Source organism: Eschrichtius robustus, chromosome 3 (genome assembly GCF_028021215.1).
Source record: "Eschrichtius robustus isolate mEscRob2 chromosome 3, mEscRob2.pri, whole genome shotgun sequence".
Classification (NCBI taxonomy): domain Eukaryota; kingdom Metazoa; phylum Chordata; class Mammalia; order Artiodactyla; family Eschrichtiidae; genus Eschrichtius; species Eschrichtius robustus.
In genome coordinates this window covers 174793147-174819144 of record NC_090826.1, presented here as the reverse complement: position 1 = coordinate 174819144, position 25998 = coordinate 174793147, and the positions used below count along the sequence as shown (strand labels likewise).

Below are 25998 nucleotides of genomic sequence, written 5' to 3'. Positions count from 1 at the left end.
GCAAACATTACAGGATGCGTTTCCCATCGTTTCCCCACTTTGTTTGTCTCCCATCTTTAACCCAAGAGCTGCCGCAGTGTGGAACCGTGCACTGGGCAAGCAAAATCTATGAGAGGAACCCAATCTTTCTGGCCAGAGTACAAAAAGGCCTTGCAAGCCAAAGGGTATGATGGGTACTCCTGTTTCGTTTTATTTCCTCTTTTTCCTCTCTTTTTTCCTGCTCTGAGGATGATTCCAGCCAAGGAGCTGCACGATGGCAGTCCTGGCCAAATGAGAATCTAAAATCCTGAGAAAAAGCAAGCTGTCTGACCAGAGGAACCAGGGAAAGCACACCTGTGGTCCAAAAGCTCGTTTATTTTTTCCTCTATTCTCTCTCTAATCTCACTGTCCCCCGAACAACCCCATTTATGTAAACTGTGAGGTATATTGGGAGGCTAAAATTACAAGAGAAACCATGTCTTTCTAGCCAAAGATTTGGGAAAGGAAGTCCAAGTGATGTGAAAAACATGGGGGAAATCTCAGAGAAGAAAAAGCTAGGCAGTCTACTAATTCTATACATGAACCAATACAAGTTCTAACTCAACTCCAAGCTGCACATGCATGGTTGCCTCACAGGCAAAGGAAATCTGGGCACTGTAGCAAAGACTTTGAGATCTGAACCAGTACATAATCCCCCAACTAAATACCAGATTAGCCACTGAGAGGTGCATGCATGGGGCAGATATAAAGCAGCACAGCAAAGCTTTTGAAAGATGAACTGGTATTACAGCCACTGACCACATAAGTCAAGATAGAATTTTCAGTCTGAAGCTAACCAGTTGATTGCCTGCTGAAACAAGCAAACATAAACTCCAACCTTCTTCAGAGGATTTTAACAGGACTCAGATCACAACCTGATATTTAAAATGTTCAGGATACAATCCCAAATCACTCAAAATTACACTAATCCGAAGAAAGCTGGAGTGGCTGTATTAGTATTAGACACAATATATATGATGACAAGAAAATCATCAGGAAGAAAAAGGAATATTACACAATGATAAAAGGATCAATTTACCAAGACACAACAATCTGAAATATATATGCACCTCATAATAAAGCAACAAAATACACGGGGCAAAAACTGATAGTTCTAAGAAAGAAATAGATAAGCCCACAGTTATATTTGGAGATTTCAACATGTTTCTCACAATAAGTGATAGAACAACCAGGAAGGAAATCATTAAGTGTATAGATGACCTGAACATCACTATCACTCAACTCGACCTAATTGACATTTATAAAATGCATAAAATGCTCTGACAACAGCAGAACACACATTCTCCTCAAGTACACATGGACTATTCACCATGGTAGATCATATTACAGGCCATAAAATAAACCTTAACTAATGTGAAAGAACTGAAATCATAAAACCATGTTTCAGACCATAACAGAATGGTACTAGAAATTCACATTCACAACATATCTGAAAAACCTCAAAATATTTGGGAATTAAGCAAACCGCTTCTAAAATAATTCATGAGTCACAGCAGAAGTACTAAGAAAATTAAAAAGTATTTTGAACTAAATGAAAGAAAATGCAACATTTCAAACTTTCTGAGATTCACCTGAAGCAGGGCTTAGAGGAAAGCTCATAACTTTACATGGTTCTAGTCAAAAAGAAGAAAGATCTCAAATGAATAATGTAAGGTTTCCTCTCTAAGAAACTGGAAAAAAAAAGAGTAAGATAAATCCAAAGCGAGAAGAAGAAAAAAATCAATAAAGAGCAGAAATCAATGAAATGGAAAACATAAAACAATAGAGAAAAAGCAATAAAACCAAAAGATGGTTCTTTGAAAAGAGCCACAAAATTGATAAAACTCTAGACTGATTGACTATGAAAGAGAGAAGACACTTATTACCATTATCAGAAATGAAAGAATGCAAATAAATCCAGACTCTACAAACATTATAACTTTCTGCCCATAAATTTGACAAATTTGGTGAAATTAACCAATTCTTTGCAAACACAAGATTACAGATCTCACTCAAGAAGAAATAGATACCTTGAATCATCCTACACTGTTAAGGAAATTGAATTCTGAGTAAAATACCTTTCAACAAGGAAAACTCTAGGCAAAGGTGAGTTTCACTGGTGAATTCTACCAACATTTAAGACATAAATACCTTTTCACACAATCTCTTCCAGAAAATAGCAGAGGAGGGAATATTTTCCAACTTATTTTATGGGGCCAGAATTACCATGTTACCAAAACCAGGCGAAGACATTACAAGAAATAAAAACAGTTCAATATATTTTATGAGGATAGTCATAAACATCCTCAATAAGATAACAGCAAATTGCATGTATAAAAAGGAAAATACATCACAACCAAGTGGGGTTTATCCAGATAACACAGACTAGTTAATTATTTGAAAATCAATCTATATAATTAACCATATTAACAAATTATATGCAAAAAAGGCATTTAACAAAATTCAATATCCATTTATGATAAAAACTCTCAGCAACTAGACATAAAAGAGAAGACTTCAACCCGATAAAAGGTATCTCTAAAAAATTCATAGGTAACATCACATGTAATGGTAAAAGAATAGGAACAAGTCAAGGGTGTCTGCCTTATTGAATGAGCCAAGGCAATAAGGCAGGAAAAAGAAGTAAAAGACACACAGATTGCAAAGGAAGAAATAAATTGTTTCTTTTTGCAGAGGATCTATGGAGATCCAGGGAATCTACAAAAAAGCTCCTAAAAGATCCTAAAACTCATAATGAGTTTAGCAAGGTTGCTGCATACAAGGTCATTATACAAAAATTAATTGTGTTTCTACACCCTAGCGATAAACAATTGGATTTCAATGTTTTTAAAAAACCATTAAGAGTAGTACTCCCCAAAATAAATAGTAGGTATAAATCTAATGAAATATGTGTAGGATCTGAACACTGAATTCTACAAAACACTGATGAAATAAATGGAAGAGGATGCAAATAAACGAGCAATATGCTGTATTTATGAATTGGAAGATGTGGTATTGTTAAGGTGTCAATTCTCCCTGTATTGAACTATAGATTAAATGCAGTCCTAATCAAAATGACAGAAGGATTTTATAGATATTGACAAGCTGATTTTAAAATTTATATGGAAAAGCAACGTAATGAGAAAGGTCAGAAAAATTTTTTAAAAAGCTTAAAGTTGAAGAACTCATAATACATGATTTTACAACTTACTGTAAAGCTACAGTAATTAAGATTGTATGATATTGGTAAATGAATATGCACATTGATAAACTGAACAGAATAGAGAGTTCAAAAATGACCTATAAAATGTGTTAAATTGATTTTGACAAAGGTCTAAAAGCAGTTCAAAGGAGAAGCTATAGTCTTTCCAACAAATTGTGTTGGAAAAATTGTATATCCCTGTGCAAAGATGTTAACCTTGACCCACACCTCAGTTTTTAGAAAAATTAACAAAAATGAATCACAGACATAAATTCAAAATGTAAACATATGAAACTTCTAGAAGAAAAAATAAGAGGAAATCTTTGTGACTTGACTCAGGTAAGGATTTCTTAGATACAACACCAAATGCACAGTCCTTGAATGAAAAAAGTGATAAACTGAAGTTTATTGAAATTTAAAACTTTGCTCTAAATAAAAACAATTAAGAGAATGAAAAGACAAGCCATAAATGAGAGGAAAATATTTGCAAATCATATATCTGACAGAAAAATGCTAATCCAAAATATACTTTAAAAATCTGAACTCAACAATAAGAAAGCAACAAATCCAAGTAAAAAATTAATAAAATATTTGAAAAAGCACTTCACCAAAGGAGAAAACAAATGCCAAAAAAGCATTTGCAAAGATGATCAATATCATTAATCATCATGGAAATAAATGTAAATTAAAACCATAATGACACACCACTAAACATCTATTAAAATAGCTAGAGAGAAAGAGAGAGAGAGAGAGGAAAAGTTCTCGCAGAATATCAAGTTCTAGCAAAGATGAGAAGCAACTGGAATTCTCATACAATGCTAGTAGGAATGCAAGATGTTACAGTCACTTTGGAAATTGGTTTGGAAGTTTCTTTTTTTTAAATTAATTTGGAATATAGTTGCTTTACAATGTTGTGTTAGTTTCTATTGTACAGCAAAGTGAATCAGGTATAAGTATACCTATATCCCCTCTTTTTTGGATTTCCTTCCCGTTTAGGTCACCACTGAGCATTGAGTAGAGCTCCCTGTGCTATACAGTAGGGTCTCATTAGTTATCTATTTTATATGTAGGATCAATAGTGTGTATATGTCAATCACAATCTCCCAGTTCATCCCATTCCCCACCTTTCTTGGTGGTTTCTTATAAAGTAAGTAAAATATAAACTTATCCTATGATTCCGCAATCCAACTCTTAGTTATTTACCCACATGAAATGAGAATCTACGTTCACGTTACGTACATAATGTTTATATCAACTTTATTCATAGTCACCAAGAACTGGAAACTTCCCAAATGGTATACAAACTGTGGTATATTCATACAATGGAATATTATTCAGTAACAAAAATTAACAAACTATGTGCAATATCGTGGATGAATCTTAAATGCATTATGCGGAGTGAAAGGAGCCAGCCTTAAATGGCTACATACTGTATAATTCCACTTATATGACAACATGGAACAGGCAAAATTATAGAGAACAGAACAGAGCAGTGTTTGCTCAGTTTGGAGGAGGGTGGAGGAGGAAGTGGCTATAAAGGACCAGTGTGAAGAAATATTCTGACATCATGGAACAGTGTTATATCTTAATTGTAGTGGTGCTCATATGTTTGACAAGTTCATATGTACTTGTCAAAACTTGTAAAACTGTGAAGCAAAAAAGAGTGTATTTTACTATATGTAAATTAAAAAACAAAATTAAAAAATTAAGAGAATAATTAAAAAGTAAACAAATTTAGGAAACCCAGAATCTTTTTGGAAGTTTAATTCATTGTTAAAACTAGGCAGTTCTCTTCCCACCCTTGTCAGGTTTTACAGAATCTATATTTTTTTCTCTTCACCTGTCTTAAATTGCCTCTCTGCTAATCCAAAACAATATCAGTTGATATCTGACTGAGTATGGAATTGATAAGACGAAAAGGTTCTTTTTTTAATTCAGAATTTTAAGGCATTGTTTCATTGTTTTCTTAGCAACGAATGTTGCTGTTTATAGTCTGATAATGCCATTCAAATTCCCAATGCAGTATGTACACTATCTGTCTTTTCCTCCTGGAAGTTTTTTGGATGTGATTTTTTTAACCTGGTATTTTGAAATTTCCTGATGATATCCCTTTATTGGCTCTTATTTCAATCACTGTGCTAGTATCTATAGTAGCTTTTAATCTACATACTGGTATCTTTGGTTCTGGGATACTGTCTTTTCCTTTTTTGGTGTGGGGGGGGGCATATTTTCTTGTCATTTTTCTTTGATTATTTTCCCCCTTCTTTTTCCTCTGTTCTCTCTTTCTGGAACTCTTATTATCCAAATATTTGATTTCCTGGATTTTAAAATTTCTTCTTAAAAATTTCGTTTGTATTAACATATTTGCTTTTTATTGCACTTTCAGAGACTTTCCCTTAAATTTCCAATTCAGCTGTCACACTTTTAATTTCCATGAGGTACTCCCCGCCACCCCTCACATCCTGCTTTACTTTGATTCTTTTTTCCAAGTAGGATTTTGTGGTGTTGTTTTATAGATAGAGGATGTCTTTTTATCCCTCTAAGATTGTTATGGATTTTCTCCTCATCCTGCATTGTCCCTGTGTCTATTGAATTATTCCTCTGTTTTAATTTTGTTTCTTTTCATCTTTGAGATTAAAAAAAGACGACTAGAAGATTTATATTGTATATGAGTGAGGCTTGTTGACTGATGTACTTTACTACTGTGTGACCAGGTGGTTAGCTACCTTTTCTGTTAGGTGATCCCTATCTGTTAGTTCCTGGAAGTATTTTATTTGGAGTCATTCATACTTTTCCAGAGAAGAATGCCCTTCTTGTATGGAAACATTTATGACTAGATATTTGTTTCTAAAAACAGAGCTGGGGAAAGCCACTGAGGTGCCATCATTCTAACTGTAGTCTACCACTTTAACATGATTTTTACCTTTGCCCCTCATTCCAGATTTCCACTGTACCTAGTAGCCCTAATTCCTAAATACCTCTGTTCAGTTTCTTGAGAAAAAAACCTTCTAATCTCCTGGTGATGGAATATGCCACATGGAGGAAGAGAAATAGACACATGGATGAATAATACAGAGGTAGGCAACCTTGCATTCTGTAATGGCTAATTTTATGTGTTAACTTGACTGGGCCACAAGGTGCCCAGACATTTGGCTAAACATAATTTCTGGGTGTATCTGCAAGGTTGTTTCTGATGAGATTAGCATTTGAATCTGTAGACTCAGTAAAGCAGATTGCTCTCCATAATGTAGGCGGGCATATCACCCAATCAGCTGAGGGTCTGAGTGGAATGAAAAGGTGAAGGAAGGGAGAATTTCCTCTCTCTGCCTGACTACCTGATCTAATCAGTCTTCTCTCACTCTCAGACTTGGACGGGGATTTATACCATTGGCACCTCTAATTCTCATAACTTTGGACCTGAACTGGGACTACACCCCCAGCTTTCCTGAGTCTTCACTTTTGGTTTTGTTTCTCTGGAGAACCCTGACTAATTACAGGTCCCAACCACTCTTTTTTAAACTTTCAGCTTTGAACTTTACCCCATCTTCCTCTCCTTCACAATTCTGAAAGCTTGTTAAGTGCTCAGCCACTGAGGTTCTCCGCAGAGCAAATTTGTTTTGTGTCACTATCTCCACCAACACTTTGGTTGTAAATTTCGCCACTGTACAAAGTCATTTGCCTCTCCCTGACAAATACTGCTTTCAAAAACTGTGTTAAAGTCTCTCTTCTGCTATTGTCATCTGCTTTGTTATTTTCCTTGCTCTTGTTGTATACCCTTTTTAATGTTTTTGCCACCGATTTACTATATTTGGGGATAAGCAGTCTTTAACCACAACTAAAAAATATTTTTTCTCTGTTATCATCTGCAAGCATCTTCTTAAAAAAATATCTTAGAGGCAGAGAAACATATGGGTATTTGCTCAATTTCTAAAAAAGCTTGCATATTATTTTTAGCTGCATGTAAATATGTAATCTAAGACATAGTCCCTTATGCCATTCACCTGAGCTTGAGTCATAGGGATGCTAACAGGCAAGAAATGTGACAACATCCACCCACCTACCTATACTTCTTCCTGGAGTTCTTTAAGAATGAACTCAAATGTCACATCTTTCATGACGCCTTCACTGATAATCATGGGTAGAGCTTGGTATTTTTTTATGCACTTCTTGCACATTATAAACTTCTGTTGTAGTGTTTCTCACACTGTTCTATAAATATTTGTTTAGGGCAGTGTCTCCCACAGTAGACTGGAACTGTGAAAATTTAGAAGCATGTCTTATACTTCTTTGTATTACTTTCACTTCTTATGTTATTATACCCACAAGTGTGTTTGCTGAAAAAATAAATAAAGCTTTTTAGTATCCCTTAAACTTGACCATTTTCCCCCTACAAGGTAGGCAATCCTGTGGATAGGTGGGCAAAATCTGCTGAGGGAATTATCAATTAATTAACATATCCTACATTAGATAGATATCATCATGTGTTTTATAGATGTACTCAAGAAGACAAGATATGACTTTTGCTCCGAACATCTAAGAATACAATTACTTGAGTTTTTCTAATTATTTTAATCACTAGTTCCCCAAATCAGTACAGATACTTTTGAACTGATTAACAAAAAAAAGACTTAGAAATTTCAATACGTCATAAAGGAATCCTTCAGAATTGAAATATTTTATAACAGGTTGATTATTTTAGCCAGTGTGCATGTGTGTACATGGAGTGTGTGTATGTGTGTATGTGTGTATAGATGAAGGGTGATTCATTTGGTTGGGGTGAAAGTATGATGTGGGAATACTCAGGTTTCTTTCTCTAAGCCTTGACTTGATACAGAGAGATGAAAACTTAATATCACTTTTGGCTTGGGAAACTTGATGTTAAATCTTTTTCTTCTTATTGCTATTTTGAATTGAAAAGAGGCTCACTTTCAAACTATGGTCACTGCTCAGCAACAAAAGTATACAGAAAAATAAAGGGATTCTATGAAGAATCTGATAAAATTGGTAATGGTTATCCAATAATTTATCTCCCGTAATTATTTTACAGATGTTTCTAGCTTTAGGGGAACCTGATATCTCTAAATCTAAGTTTTTCAAAGAGATTAAGTTAGAAGGTAGTCATTCTAGTTAAAGTTGTATTATTTGCCTCACAAAAGGATTTACCGAAGGACAACTTTTCCATGCACCTCAGCATTTGTTCACAGATTACTGAGTAAAAGGAAGTGAAGCTGGGCAATCAGGGATATCAAAGCCTAAATGTTAGGCGACGTGTCTATTGAAGATCAATACCTAATAGTATCAAACATTTGATTTACACACATATTTATAGTAATCTACTAAATAAGATTGTCATGGCTAGGATGATACCTTTGATTTTTATTTTCATTGTTTATGATAAGTTCTTCAGATAAATTGACAAAAAATTTGTACCTTGAAGTGATGCCATGAATTGTGGGAGCTGGTATATCACTTGGACTATCTTCCGTGGTGGTGATTTGGGTTCCATTGCTTTTCACACAGGCATATTTTGTGCAGACTTCAACCTGCAAATGTTAGTTTAGAAAAGAATAATTGCAAATACTTTCAAAATACAGACTGCCGATGGACTGAACCCCACCCACCCGCATTTCACAGGAGTCTCTTATAGTTCTCTACAGCATCTTAGGGTTTACTCAATCTTAATTTTTTATGTTAATTGAGTCTGGTGGGAAAGGTCAAAATAAAGCACAGAAATGAGCTCAGAACAATTGATCTAGTGATTCAAATGGTGATGTTTAGTTTCTGGTTCCAACCATTCAGAAAGAGACAGACATATTCATCTATTTAGAGCACAGTTAAGGAAGGGAGGATGTTTAGGTGACAGTTGGCAAGCATAATATGTTATCACTGCATACTGCTCTCTGGATCTATAACAAGATAGGGTAATGATGATATCTTCTGGAAGTCTTGACACTTTATAGCAAGTAGCCTCAATGCTAATGTCTAATGGAAGAAAAATGAGGTCTAGGGAAGATTTCCAATATGGCTGAGCTATTTTATATCCATTTGTTCCAGCTGCAATGGTATTTTTACCTTAATCACAGCAGAAACTCATCACTCACCCTTTAATTCTGCCACCTAATCTGAATAAAAACCGAGGAGGGTGGAATAACTAAAGATTAGAAATCAGGTTCATCAGGCATCAGTAATACAGAAGGAACATATTCAACAAGAGGGGGGAGAGACAGATGAACATACAGGAGGTCGCTCGTGGACAATCTACAAAGCGACACTCTTCTGCTCTCCATTAAAATCTAAACCGAAGAGGAACTGCACTTTTTCCAATGCTAATTTACTTTCAGCATTTAATACATAAATGGAGGATACTAGATACTGATGAATCTTAAACACTCATCCTGAGCCTTTAAGCAACACAGTTCTCTGAATTTCAACTGGCATTTGAGGAAAGACAAATGCGCTATTTGTTATATTTAGTAGCTACGTCGCTTTGTTCATGGGGCAGTTCGCACCTAATTGGGAGTTTTTATAATGCTGTTGTGTGATTTATTTATGCCACATAGCATTTTGAGCTAATATTTAGTAGATATTTAAACACTGTCAAGGCTGTTTACTCTGAATATGTCCAATGAAACCCCAAACAACTTACAGGCAGATGAACTTAAAATATGCTTGCTATAATAGAATTAAGGACAATAAAACTTCATGCGTATTGGGAAATATTTGACTATATGATGCGTAGTGAGATAACTCAAAATCAACTCAGCTGAATCTTTTATATGCCAAATATTATGATGGGTACTTGCACAGATAATTTTATTGAATCTTTACAACTCCACGTTCAGAAGTTTGTAAATGGAGGGGTCAGAGGGATCAAGCTGATAAGATATGAAATATCTGATTCAGGCTTTACTGTACCCTACTGTCTTATTATCTAAATAATAAGCATAGCTTTAAGTTCTAAACTTAAGTGTATTTAAATGATTCTCCAGAAAGCTTTTACTTTGACTTTAGAGAAATGTGTCAATATTTTCACTTCCCTGATAATGCAATATTCCAAGTCTCCATCTTTGGGGCATAAAAAGAGATAAAATTGAATTAAAAATTGAAATGCTTATTCCCTTTAAAAAGGGATATGTAAAATGATTCATTCAAAAAAGCAGATGCTTTGGTGCATCTACATGTCTGCTTTAAAATCAATGGCTATTTTACAGAGGGGGTTAGTATAGAGAATCTTAGTTTTAAAGTATTAGGCATATCAGGTAAGTGCATATTTTAAATGGAGCCAAATCATCCTTGACATCAGAAACAAAAATCTTTGAAATTTGATATTCAAATTTTCAGTAATGCAACAACTATTTCAAGTGCAGCGTTTCTGGACTGTGAGGAGCCTCACAAAAATCCAGTTATTAAGAATAAGAACGTCTTATAACAAAATTTAAGTATTAGATTCTAATTTGGTCTTTTGTCTCCTCATCTGTTTCCATGTCCCAAATTGGATCAAAATGCACTCTCCTCAGGCCATTAGTGACTCAAACCAATAGGTCTGAGTGAAGCCTGTCAGAGTAGAACATGCCTGGAACGCTTACATGTCAACTCTTGCTCTATGGTTGGAAGGCTGATGCTGGATATGCATGCACAGTATCCAGTGATCTCACCCCTAGGATGTATTTCGAGTCCTGTAAAGCAAATGAATAAGCTGCCTTTCAAGGGCTCAGTTGGCTTTCTCCACCAGGGTCCCAAAGAGGAAAATACAGCAAATCCTTCATCACCTTCCTATGCTAACCTTGTTCATAAAGTTATATTTCTACTTATTTTGAATGTGATTTTCATTTTATAATGTGATTGATGAGCGACACATATACATAGATTCACTCTAAGAGTCATGAACAAAAGTATCAGTCCACTGGTCCAGGCTAAGGTAACTCAGGTGGGTGGATGGGAATCATGGAACATAATAAAAAATAATCAACGTACATTTCTTCTTTTATGAAATGTCTTTTTATGTCATTTTCTTAGGAAGCTAGGCCTAGTAGTGTGAGAGGCTAATGCATTGGTTGTAGCCAGATGATTACGTATGTTTCACCTTCAAATGTGTGGGAAAGAAGGGGCTGGGAAAATGTCCACTTAATGAACAGAGCCAGGGAAGTTTTCTGTGGTCAAATACAACTTCCACACTTAATATCTTCTGAAAAATATTTAAAAAGCTCTTATAAATTTTAGAAGGAGCATAGTTTATTTAAAAATTTACCAAATGGCAACCCTTCTCTATAAACTTTGAGCTTCTGAAACATTCTGTTTTTATCATTAATTTTTGCATTTGGCCTTGTTATCTTTTATATCCTAGTGCTCTGACAAGATTTCCAATTCCTTGAAGATAAGTTCCTTGTTTTATATGCCTTAATATTCTTTATATTTTTTCTACTTTTAAGATCAGTAGATCTCAAAGAGATCTAGGAGTTGGCTCTCAAATGGTCAACGCACTCTCTGAAATTGCATGTTAACTTTTGTCATATAAACATCAAAATATACACATTTTTCTAGGGCAATGTGCACTGACTTCAACAGATTCTCAAAGAGGCCCAAGGGCAAAAAACTTAAATACAATTGCTTTCATATAGGTGAGGATCATTGAACATTTGTTGAAGGATGAACAGATATATTTCTTTCATCCTCATATAAAATCTTTTAATATTTTTCATCTGCAATACATTCACTTATTTTTGTTATTGGTGTTGGGTTCAGAATCACAGAGTGCTAGAGGGGGATAGGATGTTTTCAGTCATCTAGTCCTTTGCTCTTACAAAAGAGACAATCAACACCAAGAGAGGTTACATAACTTCCCTAAAGTTATTACATTTAGTAAGTAGCAGAAATAGGAGTAGAAAGAATATCTCCGCAGTTATAGGCTAATTCTGGTTTTGTTATCAGTAAAAGAACAAGGAAAAAGGCAAGCTGCTTGGCAAGACTGACTGCAAACACATGGTTTGCTTCCTTTTGCCAGTGACAATACCATCACCATCCTCATCACCATCACTTTCCGCAGTCCCATTATCCCCTCTCCAGTGACCCGTGTGTTTGCCCGCAGCAAACAGATTTAATCCAGATCAATTTCCCTCTTTTCTCTCCCCTTCCCCACCAAATAAATCATGTGTAACCAAGATGGAAGGTATCCACGAAGAGACATAACCCAGCATGTTTTATTTAACACACCCATAAGCTTAACCTTCAAAAAAACAACGTTCTAACCTGAATGTCATAGATCGTTAAGGGAGACAGGTCTCCCAGAATGAAAGACCCAGGCACATTTATTCCAGTCTTGTAGAGCTGATTATTTACATAGACAGAATATTCAGTGACAACACCATTTGGGTTTGAAGGAGCTGTCCAGATGACACGTACAGCTGTACTGTTGATGATGACAACCTCTGGAGGAAGCATGCCCTGAGGCTCTGGAATTAAAGGAAGAAACTGAATAAACTCCAGCTGCCTCTGAAAAAGCACTTGTTAAACTAAATGCCGATTAGTATTTAGGTTGAGTGAAGGGTTTGTTGCTTATCTGCTTTCCTCTGATGAAGTTATCACAGTCTGTAGTCCTCTGTAAATTGGCTTATTATACTCTCAGTTAGAAACCATGAGAATTGGTGGTAAAATGCTTTATACCACCAGCGTAGTGCTAATCTTCAATACTATGTGACCAGTGGGATATGATGATAAATTATTCACCCATCTGCACCACTAACACATATCTATTATTTGTCTCTTTTCCCATCCCTGCACTCCTCCAAACCTCTCAGGGAAGAAAAAAAAGAAAGAAAGAAAATTTGCTCCTTAAGCAAAAAAAATATAACTCCAATACATCGAGGCTGGTGGAACGTGAAAAATCATTTGATGTTACTAGCTTGTAACTCAAGCAATATGAAGCAACAATGCAATATTGTCATTATGTAAATGATTTGGAATGTTGATTACCATAGGTAATGATGAAATCTAACATTAGAAAGAAAATCTTGCTTGGCGTTAAATTATACAATTATTCAAGCATGTCAGAAATAACTATGCAAAGACCTATTTTTATCATAAGAGCCCATCTTAACTAGTTGAAAAATTGTCCTTGTGATCCATTCTATTTTATAAACAAAAGGTGTCAACCTTTGGCACCACGAAGGGAAATGGGTTCCACACTTAAAGTGCTCTGTTAATGACCTGGAACGCTTGCTTGGAGGTAATGATATTATAATGTTTATAATGAGACTTTAGAAAGCCAAAAAGATTAGAAAGACCATTCCAAACACATTTCAGATTCACAAGTTGCTTCCCTTGCTTCCTCCCCCTTGCTAACTGGCTTAGAAATGAGTCACAGGCAATTTTTCTCAGCGGCTGAACTTCCACCTACCATTTCTGGTGACTCAGGGAGGGCCCTCGCTGTGCTTGGCTGTCGTTGTGAATAGCATCCTGCTTCTGAGAGCAATTCTTAAAAAAAAATGCTTCTAAATGTCACCATGTATTGATGTGAACTCAGCTCCCAACTAAGCATACACTGAAAAGAACAGGAACAAACTGGGCTAATATCCCATGATTGGAGCCTTGTGCCGCTGTCTCCACGGGACCACTTATTGATCTGCCACTTGACGACAGCCAGCACTTAAGCATTTTGGCTCCGACCCCCTTCCCTCCAACACCGGAAATTTTATAATGGAAGGATGACTGATCTCAGCCTCAGCGAGAATCAATCAATTTCATTCGCATCTCTGAAGCCAAGCATCCCTTGAAATCTGGACTCACCGCCGTCGCAAGTGGTTGCATGCAGCACTTCACTGTTAATGCTGGCAACTCCGTTGAAAACAGAGATAAAAATCCGGTACTCTGTGTTTGGATTTAAGTGGCCAATGACATGAGAGTTTACATCTGGGAGGATTTTTCGAGATTCATTGGCGGTAGCAGAACTCCAAAAAAGTGTATAATATTCAACATCACCTTGTAGGTCTTGAAAAGCTGTTAACAATTAACACAGGACACTGTAAATGTAGCTGATATAAAAGGGTCTCGGGGGAAAAGACAGAGAATACACTCTATCATTAGCTATTTCTAGAATGAGAAAAGGGAAAGCTTAGGGAATTTTCCTTAGAGGGGTGCTGGGTTTTACCTTTTCATCAACAAAGGTGATTCCACCCCCATCTCATAATTATTTGCATAGAGTCTTAACTTCATAGGAAAATAAACTTTTAAATTTCCTTTAAATATTTTAATTATGCTACTGGGTTGGCCAAAAAGTTCGTTCGGTCAGTGAATACATGGTTCAATAAAGTTCTTGGTTAAAATGAAAACTGTGTCTTTTATTTTCACTTAAAACCAAATGAACTTCTGGGCCAACCTAATATTTATAAGTATACAACTAATCTTCAAAACTTTGATATAATACTTACGAAAGTAAATTGAGTAAAATAAAAATATGCAGTACAGGGAAAAACTTCTGATCACAAGTAATAGTTCTAGAGAGAACTCTATGCTAATACAAATGAGGGCATATCCTGTCACAGATTCTAAAACTTGAGGAATTTTTTAACTTGCTAACAAAATCTGCTAAATGATACCTGGAAGAGTGTTTAGACAGATACCCTGTTATGTGCACTGTTGATGTAGCAGAGTGAAGTAGTATGCTCTCCTTAAAGATTCACTCAGTAGGATCCTAGGATGATATTTGAATTTTGATCAAGGCTCCCATCTTTTTCTCCTAGTTCACTGTTGTCTGTATGATGTAGACAAGCTCTTAAAGGATGCCGAAATCAATTGCTTACTGTCTCACAAATATAACTCATATATTCCTCAGCCCTTGTCCTTTTAAAGACCAGTTTGTTGTTTTCTTTTTCCTTTCACCCAATTTCTCCATTCTTGCACTAAGTTCTTCTCATGATTTTCCTACTACGATGCTTTAAAAAGAAAACACTCAGATTTTCTTAGGTAGAAAATAGCATACTGCTCTGCTTCCATCAGCATTATTTTTGAAGACCTTAAGCAGGATCTATTACCTTGATTTGTGTTAGGGTTGGGGGTTGGAGTTTTGTATGTAAAAGCTCCTAAAATTGTATGTAAATGCTTGTGTTAACACTGTTCTGCAGCACTAAGCAAGGATGGGGAGGGAAAGGTGGCATTTCTCTTTATGGTTATTGAAGTACAGTGTCTCTAATATGTGAGATCCTGGTGTACGGCCATGAAAAGGAATATGGTTTTTGAAGTATAGTGTCTCTAATATGTGAGATCCTGGCGTATGGCCATGAAAAGGAATACGGTTTTGGGAACTGCATGACTTTCTTTTAAGAACCCCTGTTCATTGAGATCTTGGGGGGTCTTACATCAAAACTGAATGCTGGTTTGATTTTTATTTTTTGTTTGCTTCCTGAGCACACTACCACTTTGGCCTAACATCCAGCAATAGTTAAAAATGTTTGGTATGCCAGTATAGTTGAAAGAGTTTATAGTAAGAGATTTTTAGCAACTACTTTGGAAAACTCTGGAGATTGAGATGTTTCTTTTCTCTGATGTCACAAAACGTAAGTACCTTTAATAATGGGGTCATTATAATGCATTGTCAGGAACTGGCTATTCGTGTCCATTGATATTTTCCCAAATGATAATATTTGTCGAGTGCAGCAAAGTCACTGGTTCTGTGAGGGCAAAAGTTCCTTCTATCATTAGAATTATTTTCTGCTGCCCTACAGTATGATTCCTCATTAATTTATGGCAGCTAAGATATAATAGAAAGTCTGCTAGATTTGAAGTTCTTGTTGTATTTTAGCTTGTTACATGAGCAGGCCGGTTAGAAATTCAAGCCCTAAAGATATAGTATGAATGAAGTGCTTTCAAACTCTACTCAGAAATATAAATGGATTTTACCAGGGTTAAATTTGCCTGATATCTCTTCTATCAAGTTCCAAGGAATGGACCTGTGTATATACACTGAAAATATTGGGGTTAGCACCATACGTTCAAGATGAGCAAAGATCATATGACAATATCTGGATGAAATGTCATTAAATGCCCATTCTTAGCCATGCGCCATACATCAACCCCCTGAAATAGAACAGAATCTGTTGTCCCAAAGAAGAAAGGAAAAGATGGGATTCAGTTCCACTGGTTCCATCTTACTCCATGAGATGAGACTCTTCTAACCAGAAACAGGCAGCATCTCTAGGCAACATGGGCCAGGTTTCGGCACTGCCCTGCCTCTCGCCATCTGCTTCAACATTCCTCTTTCTTCCTTCATTGACATTACAGTGCAGAGTCCAAAACACAGAAAAACAGTAGAAACACATTAAATAGATTAAATGATCTTCATATTCCTAGTCATATTGTGAGAAGTTCAGGGAGCAGTACATGCAAAGGAGTGTCCTTTTACATTGTTCAAACAAGGTTTTCAAACTTCAGTGGGCTCTAAGTCAGTGAACCAGCTAAGAAACAGAAGATACATCCTCAGTTCCACTGGCCAACACACAATTCAAGGTTGCTGACCTTGAGGAACGCTGTTAGAATTGAAATAGCTGGAATGAGGAGACGAGCAAATTTCACCCTCCCTGTGGATTGGTAAAAACTGGACCTGAATATATTTCTCTTTTTGAAAAGAGAAAAACATGAATTACAAGCGTTCTTGATAGCATAAGATAAGGGAAACACTGTCTAGAAGCTCCAAAAGTAGAATTTGTTTTTCATATACTACTTCTATACAAATAAGATGAAAGCTTCACAAAACATTTGCATGGTGTTTTTAAAAATAACAAAAGGGGCATTCCTTTGTGCAAAAGATGCTCTAGGAAACACGTGACTGTTTTATGGAAAGATAGACTTGAAGACATGAAGATATTAAATGACCTTCTTAAATAAGAAAGGAAAGTAAGGAAACATAAAAAGCAATGGCAGAATTAAAATCTACATTGAAAGCAGAAAAGCACAGAGTTAAAAATGTAGGATAGGAAAAAAATAAAGAGGAAAATGACTAAGAAGAAATCAGTGAATGTCAAAATTTATAGATATTGAGAACAGAGAATGAAAAAAATTTAATTAACTTGAAAAATAAATGGAATAAATAATCATGGATATAAAATATCTCATAAAACCTGACCCGAAATGAAGGTTTATGTCTATAAATTGAATAGGTTAATATAGTTTTGGCCAAAATAGTGGCAATATATCCAAACATAGACGTATCATGGATCATTATGACATTTCTCAAATAAACTAAAAATTAAAATATAATCTACAAAGGAGAAAAAAAAATCAGGCAAGTTTCAGACTTCTCTGGAACAACAAATTTGGAAGACACTGGAAAAATTTCAAGAAGTTTTGAGGGAAAATATTTTGATCCTAGAATTCATACACAGCTAAGTCATAATTTATGTGCAAATACAGCAGAAAGATTTTCTTATATAGGTAAAAATTAAGAGAATGTGCAAGGACAAGAGACAAATGTTCTTATTTAGGCAAAAGTTAAGATAATATATAGCTCATTTATTTAACTTATTTAACTTTAATTATAAAAATTTTCCAATAACATTATCTAGAAGACAAAAAGATGAATCAAGATCCAGAACTTAAGATTAGGGAAGTTTAAGAATTGATGATAAAATATCAAAACTAGAGAAGTTAATTATGTAAAATGATTATATAATAATTTATAAACCAAACATTGAAAGTGGCAGGTGAGAAGGGCAAGGAAAGTCACACTACACTAAATTCTTGATCATACATAAACTAGAGAGACACAGAAAAATAGAGAAAGACATCACTAACTACTAGCAGCTTTAACAGGCTAAATAGCAATTAAGCTTTAAAAATCACTACAGAAAATGTGTGGTAACAATCCCTAGCACTCACCGATACCCATGTGTCTCTCTTCTTGTCAGATAGGTAGACTACATTTCCTGGGCTCCTTGCAGCTGGGTGAGGTCATGTGGCCAGTTTGTGCCATTTTTGGACCGAGGTGTTAAAGACCAATTGACCATCTCTGATTGTCTCTAGTTTTCCCAGCAAGAGAAGGACCTCAAGGCCTGAAGGAATGTGGATGCACCACATGGAAAGAGGCAAGGTCCTTAAATGACCCAGGACAGTTTAGAAAGGGATAAGGAAGAGATATAGACAAAAGTCCGAGTTTTGGTCTTGGGTCTTGTGTGAATCCTAGGAATCAAGATGAAAACATAGGAGTAATTATGGGATGGAGGATTTGAAAGGTATTGTTTCACTTGAGACTTCTTGAGTTTGAAGTGTTCTTGTGGCCACCAGGTTTACTTCAAAATTAAAGTGTGAATATCTGAAGTAGAGTTATACATATACTTTGGAGTTAAGCTATGAATACTAACTTGTGTTTGAAACAGCAGGATGGTATGAGGATTTCCTACGAGATTATGTCAAATATGTGTACATTGGGAAATATTTCTCAGGTATTCTAATCCTGTTCTCAGTAACCCATATTTTATAGACCACAGACATTTATAAGTAGGTATTGCTCTAACTGTAGCATATCAGGTCAACCTCAGTGAGTTGAAGAAGAGGGTTATAAACTTTGGATAAAATCTTTGCTATTAAATGACATTTTTGCTGGTGCTCTTCACGTACAGGTCAGAAATGTGGTCTTAGGCATGGAAAATTCTCAAATCTAGAACAAGCCCCTCTCCTTGGTAATGGATTTCCAAATAATTTAAAACAGTTACTAGATGGGCTGGTTGAAAGTCCTCTTGCAAAAGGATTACACTCTGTATATGCTGTTGGATTATTTTTAGAGATTGTTATCAATATCAGTTATGTCCTCGAGATCTTTATCATCTAGATCAGGGGTCAACAAACTGATGATTTTACCATGAGTAAAATCTGTCCTGTTGGCCAAATCTGGCCTGCCACCTCTTTGTATATAACCTGTGAGCTAAGAATGGTTTTTACACTTTTAAATTGTTGGGGAAAAAATCGAAAGAATAATAGTGTTTCACGACATGTGAAAATCGAATCTTAGTGTCCATAATATATTTTTATTGGAACACAGGCATGCTTGTTGAAGAGTTATGTATTGCTGTTTTTATGCTACAATGGCAAAGTTGAGTATTTACAACAGAGAATGTATACTGCCTGCAAAACCTAAGTATTTACTCTCTGGGCCTTTACAAAAACGTTTGTGGCCCTGATCTAGAGCAATTACAGTAAACCATTCCATTTAATAGGTCTCCTAATTGATTTGTCTAGGATTGAATTCTTCAGCAGGCTCAATGGGTGGTAACTTTGTTCCAATATAGAAACTTGGAAGGACCCTATTAAGGCTATTTTATAATAGAAGTGTTTTTCTTGCTCACAGATTCTCAAATTAGGGTCCAGTTCCCCAAGTTCTATTGTGCAGAGCTCTGTGTCATGAACTAAGCACTTCTTGGAAAACTTGAACTTATCACAACTACTTCTTAAGAAAATTTTTACTCTGCCTGAGGGTAAAACTGCTCACATGAAGAAGTGGGAAGAGTCTCTTGAGCTATGATCCAAGCCAGGCTCCTTATTTTTCCCAGCAAGATGCCAGATGCCTTCTATCTAGTTTATGCAACCAAAACGAATACCTGCATTTTGGAACCCACCCTGCCCCCAGCTCCTTTAGTCTCTCATTGTGTTCCAGCTCCTTTCAATCAATAAGCTTCCAGAGAAAACTGTATTTAAAGGAAATGTATATGAAATGTGTTAATTATTCATCATTTTATATTTGGCCATGGAAACAGGACAGATCATTCCTGCTCTTAAAGTGAACTGATATGGGCAAACAGGGACAGAGTTAGTTAGCTAAGCTACTGTAACCAAGAAGTCCTTAAATAAAGTGACTTAAATACAATAAATGTTAATCTGTATCTCACACAATAGCTTCAAAGTAAGTGAATCAGGTTGTGCTCTGTGTGGTCATTCAAGAACCCAGGTTCTTTCTCTTATGCGGCTTTGGATCTCTTAGGGTGTTGGCCATGCCTGCAGAGTTGAAACTGAGAACACTGCAGCACCCACAGTCCAGTCCTGGGAGAGGATGAAGAGAGAACAGGTAGGCATGTACCTAGTGTTTTGTGGTTATGACCCCAAAAGACTCATATTTCTTTTCACATGCTATTGGCAGAAACACAGTCACATGGCCACAACTAACTGCAAAGGAGGCTAGTAAAGATAGTCTAGATTGGTGGACATGGGGCACCGTCACTGAAAGGAAAAGGGGAGTTAGCAGTGGTTAGTAGTTCTACCTTCTACCCAAGTCAGGTAATTATAAAGTGAGATTTGGTCTTTAGCCATCTTCAGCTTACTGTAGACATGCTTTGACCTGAATGCTTTGCAAAATTATGTCCCAACTTTTTATTAGAAATGGCTTCACTAATAACCTATAATGAAAAAGAATCTGAAAAAGAATCTACCTATCTATCTATCTACCTAAATCACTTTGCTGTGCACCTGAAACTAATACAACATCGTAAATCGACTATGCATCTATATAAAGTAGTTTGTTTTGAAAAAAAAAAAAAAAATGACTCTAAATGATTAACATAAAACAGAACAAAACCCAAAGCAAGCAAACAAAAGAAATGGCTCCCCAAGTTTTTTGGTAAAATGCTGTTGAAAGCACTGTGAACATTTTAGAGAGAGAACAATACTTTATACCAACACTAAATGATTACTAAGTGCTAAACATATATTATTTCATCTTTATCATCATATTTTAAGGCAGTTATTATTATTATCTCCATATTCTGAATTAGGAAACTAGGATGTAGTGAAGTTAAGTGGCTTGTTTTAGGTCATAGTGCTAGAAAATACTGCAACTGGGAGTCAAACATAAGTTTCCCTAATTCCAAAGCCTATTTTAAAAATTATTCCTTCATATGGCTTCAGAGAGTTTTGCCACTTTTCTGGTTAGGAGAATTTAAAACACTGAGATAGATGGAATCACCAACAAGAGAGTCAGAGGGTGAAAAATACTCAGGAGGAACTTTGAGAAAGTCTTTGGGCGGGTGGTGGTGGGATGAACTGGGAGATTGGGATTGACATGTACACACTAATACATATAAAATAGATAACTAATAAGAACCTGTTGTACAAAAAAATAAACTAAAATTAAAAAAAAATAACTACTAGGGATGTAACATACACCATGATGATGATAGTTTACACTGCTGTATAATATATAGGAAAATTGTTAAGAGAGGAGGTCTTAAAAGTTCTCATCCTAAGGAAAACAATTTACTTTTTATTATATTTATATGAGATGATGGATGAGAACTAAACTTATTGTGGTGGTAATCATTTTATAATATATGTAAATCAAACCATCATGCTGTATACCTTAAACTTATTCAGTGGCGTATGTCAATTATTTCTCAATAAAACTGTAAAAACTCAAAAAAAAAAAGTTTTTAGGGGTTGAGGACAAGAGCAGCTGGTGACGCAGGAGGGAGCGTTTGAGTAAGGAGGGGTCATTTATGGACCCACTACCACAGAGAAACAGAATAGGATGGCACTAACAAGAGAGCATTGGATTGGGTCATCATGAGAATGATTTCAAGACGACCAGATCAGTAGAATGCAAGGGAAGAAGGTCAGAATACAGAAGATGCACAAGTGAACAGGCAGAAAGCCAGTGGAAAAGGCGCACCCAGTCTATTTGCTTTGGTAATTGGAGCGACGGGTGGGGAAGGAGAGGGATAAGGTGAGCCAATGATGGTGGGTGCTTTCAAAAGAGGTGAGATTTGGGATGATGTATATGGATTGCCACCTGAACAAGGTAAGTTCCGACAAGTCAAAAAAATTCTTCTAGCTACAAAATCTAGTGGTTTCTGGTTAAGAGAGCAAGATGAGGCAGATGCTTTTTATGTGGATTTAATTTTTTTTAATGGGGATGCCTTCATACTTTACAAATTTTCTGGAGAGCTCAGTGAGATATTATAATACAGGAGTTACGTCATTAGTCTTTGTAGTACCAAGGGCCCAGGACAAAAAAGTCAGAAAAAAATGTTCCTGGAAGGAGGAAGGAAAGGAAAGGGAGGGAGGAAAGTAGAAGAGGAAAAGAGAAAGAGGAAAGATGGAAGAAAAAGAGGAAGGGGAGAGATGGATAAGGAGAATGATATGATACAGGATGTGAACGTCTGAAGGTCAGGGGGAGCTCCTGACAGATGGTCAAGTGGGCAGCCCTTGGATGATTTTTTCCATTTCCTCTTTTTTCAGTTCCTTCCTCTCTCACCACCTCCAGTGTTTTCTTGCTCTTTTCCGGCTGTCAATGACCTCGTTAGCGAGGAGACCTCAGAAGCGGCACTGCCTTTCTACCCCCTTCCCTCGTGGGCATTTTTCACCATTTATTTTAGAGTGAGCAGTCAAAATGGGAAGGATCTCACTAAATCACTCTTGACAAAGTGCTAATAACCATTAAGGCCAAATGCAGGAGAAACAGTCGAAAATGGGATGCTTGAGCTCTGAGTGTGAGAAGTGCTACTGACTAACTGTAATTCGTGGTAAGTTATTAAGTGCCAGTTTCTAACTCCTAGGGCTGCATAAACAATCTAAGTGAAGGTGTTTTTGTCTCTTTTCTTATAAAAGTGGGATTTTCCCCCACTAACATCATTTATCTTCATGGTATTTCACTTAGGTTGAACTATTATCTTTTATTATGGAAAGCAGGGATAAGAACCTCATGTCTATATAGGGACCAGGAAGATAGGGAGGGTGCAGCCTGTATAAAGGGGAAACCAGTGCCAGCTGATTATTTTCCCTTCAGCAATGTGGGAACAGTTTCACCCAATCATTGGGTTTTTCAGATCAATCCAAAATCATCATCTTTATGTGAAATCTTCTAATTGTTAAATGTTAGCAAAATATTTTTTTTTCAAATACTGCTGGCAAAACAATGCATGGAGGTTGGGAGTAAATATGGTCCATGTGCTGGCAGTTTGTAATATTTGCATAAAAATGAACTGAACAGATGCAGGGATGATTTTTCCTCACATGATATCAACACAGAGATGCAAACATTTAAAATGGGTGCCTCTAAAACTTTAATACTTATCTCTGTTAATCTGTGATTGGTAAAAATTTACCTGAGATATTTTGCTATCCAAATGGTGTGCCCATGTGGAGGGTCATAGTTAAGAAAGAATATCTTTTAAAAAATACATTTTATGGTTTTTAATAAGCAAATATTCATAAGCTTATTATGACTTTCAACCTATAGTTTTGTGCCTTTTAGCATGTTAGACAAGGTCCAATTTTATCCTACAAATCAAGAAAACATTTGAAATTAAACTTGCAAAAAAGAGGTGGCCCTTTCACAGCGGAGTGACTAGTTTATTTACTTAGGATAGCAGGTTGCAGGAAGGAAGAAAATGATAATGAAACACACTTTCACAGAGCTGACCCTTTTCTGAGAGTTAACCTTTGTGCTCATAAATAGTTATCTGAAAAATTTCTAAGGTATGAATGGAAATAACAGCAGATTGCATTACCTACATCCTGAAGGTCAGAGGTTCAGCTTACCAAGGTAATGAAACTTCAGTGAGCTGCTTCAGATCTATTAGGTTTGTCAGTTTTTATAAGCACGCTTACTTCAGGCATGCAATTATAACATAAAGGACCTATACTGGTGATAATTCAGTCGCCGGATCTTAACAGAAGTATTCAAATGTCAGATGCGGGGGAGGGCGTCCACCTTTCTAAGTAGGTTTTTAAGATGAATCAGGTATTGAGGGCGAAATAGAAAGAGGGAGATGAGTGAAAATATATTATACATAAAAATCCATCTCCAGATAAAAACTTTGTATTTTTTCCCAGAGGTGTCTCAGAAGGTAATCATAAGCATCAATTAACTTATGTTCTTCCATTTAAATGGTTTAAGAGATCCCAGTAGAGGTGACACAGATCATTAGAAATCTGCAACCTTATAAGAACCCTAGAGCGATAGTCTTTTGGTAAAAATGGCTTATTTAGTGGCAATGTAGATCAACATAACCAGTACTAATTTTAATTTACAATTAATGTCACCTAACACTGGTTTTAATCAGCAATTGATATAACAGGGGCAAATTCACTCAAGATGTTCTAAATGAAATAGGAAGCACTTCTCGTCTTAAGCTATAACAAAATCAAAATCAGAAGGTTACGATTGCCCAAGCTGGAGTCATTTTACATCTTTTTATGTACTAGCAGATGATTATCCTAGTAGATACAGTTTACTTTTACAAAACAAATATTTTCATTGGGGATTTCCAAATCAGATATTTCTCAAGATTTGGTAATAGTCTAGCAAGTTTTGATTCAACTATTTGCCAGATCTCAAGTGATCCTTCTAAGAAGGATTATAATACATAGTTCCATGATACAGTCAGTCTTGGTTTTTTCTGATTGTGATAATGGATCACTACAAATTAACAGATCAGCTGGGAAATGTTACTCTACTGACCAACCAGATCTGAAATTTCAGTTATTGTGGTTTCTAAAGTTGTGTGAGCTCTTCTAACTGCCTATAAAGTTGTGTTCTGAATGGGCCCAGGGTAAACTGCAGTGTTACTGAGGCAATAACTGTGATGGTGGCAAGTCCAGTGATGGTGGCCAGCCTTCCTTTTCCTGTATCAAGCTGGAATTCTAGCTGTTACCAGTGCTGAAGACAATTCACTTGGAAAAAACCATCATACTTCTGCAATCCTAGTAAATGGATCTTGCTGATAAGTGGTGAATTATGAGATGGGGGCAGAGCTCCCTGCAGGAAAGTGCACAATATTATATCGTTATCAAATTAGTATATGGACATTTCTATCACAACTGGTGTGACAAAAACTACATTCCCCATCCAAAAGGAATGGAAGGAGGAAGAGAAGGCCCAAGAAGGATGGGCAAGTAGGAGAGAGAACTTCCTTTGAGGAAGAATAGCACAGGGAACTTGGCTTTTTGTTTCTGTCATTTTTTCATGTGTCCACTTTAAATTCGTTTTGGTACGAATATGGGAAAGGGAAATAAAGATGTAAGAAGCTGACTTACTTGGTTTAGCCCATCTCACGTCTATGGCCGTGTGGTTGAGAACAATTGCAGTGAGGTTGGTTCCTCTCTCCGGAAGCCCGGCTAACGTGGTCACAGTTGCTTCTTGACTTGGTGTAAAACCCACACTGTTGTGTACAAAGACCTTATACGCATACGTTGTAAACCTAAAAGGTTGTTTTTTAAAAAATGCATATATAAATTTATCTTTCCGGAGAGCAAACACATTTTCTTTTTCCTCACAAAATACAGATTTTTCCCCCATAGGATGCACCATTTTCTCCCCCCAAGACATTTTCTTTTTTCTTCCCTGCACAAAAAAGGTAGCATTATTTTTGTAACTCTCAAGCCTTAACCAAAGTGTTAAGAAAATATGTTATTAGCAATGCTAAGCAAATACTGTTATTTAAAACAAACGTGGTTTATCGTTTTGCTCATCCTTATTGTTTTCAGAAGTGCTGAGGATTATAGCTCAATTCAAGATGCAATTACGCATCTGGTAACCTGCCAGCTTTCTATCTGAATTTGATCCAGTGAGTTTTATGTTCTTCTTTTGGGAAACTCATCCATTTTCAAATATCAGAATCCCTCATCACCATTTTCTTCCTATACTTGTGCTTCCTTCCCATAATCTCATTGGCTGAGAGATAAACCCCTAAATTAAATCCTAAAACCGTGACCAAGTATACAGCATTCTCCCACTGAGGGTTTTGCTATGGTGAGCTGTATTTCGCCATTGTGAGAACATATTTACTTGAGTCAATATAGTGGAA

The 25998-nt window shown here is 36.1% G+C and overlaps 1 protein-coding gene across 1 annotated transcript in view; it reads right to left on the bottom strand.

Annotated features, from left to right (window-relative positions):
- The window catches only part of USH2A (usherin), a 795295-nt gene that overhangs the window by 220654 nt on the left and 548643 nt on the right, over window positions 1-25998 (bottom strand). The window contains exons 43-46 of the mRNA XM_068538548.1: window positions 25229-25392; window positions 14003-14212; window positions 12467-12669; window positions 8651-8763 (exon numbers count right to left, since the gene is read on the bottom strand). Of these exons, the coding sequence (XP_068394649.1) occupies window positions 8651-8763; window positions 12467-12669; window positions 14003-14212; window positions 25229-25392 (690 nt within the window). The remainder of the gene's footprint in view (window positions 1-8650; window positions 8764-12466; window positions 12670-14002; window positions 14213-25228; window positions 25393-25998) is intronic.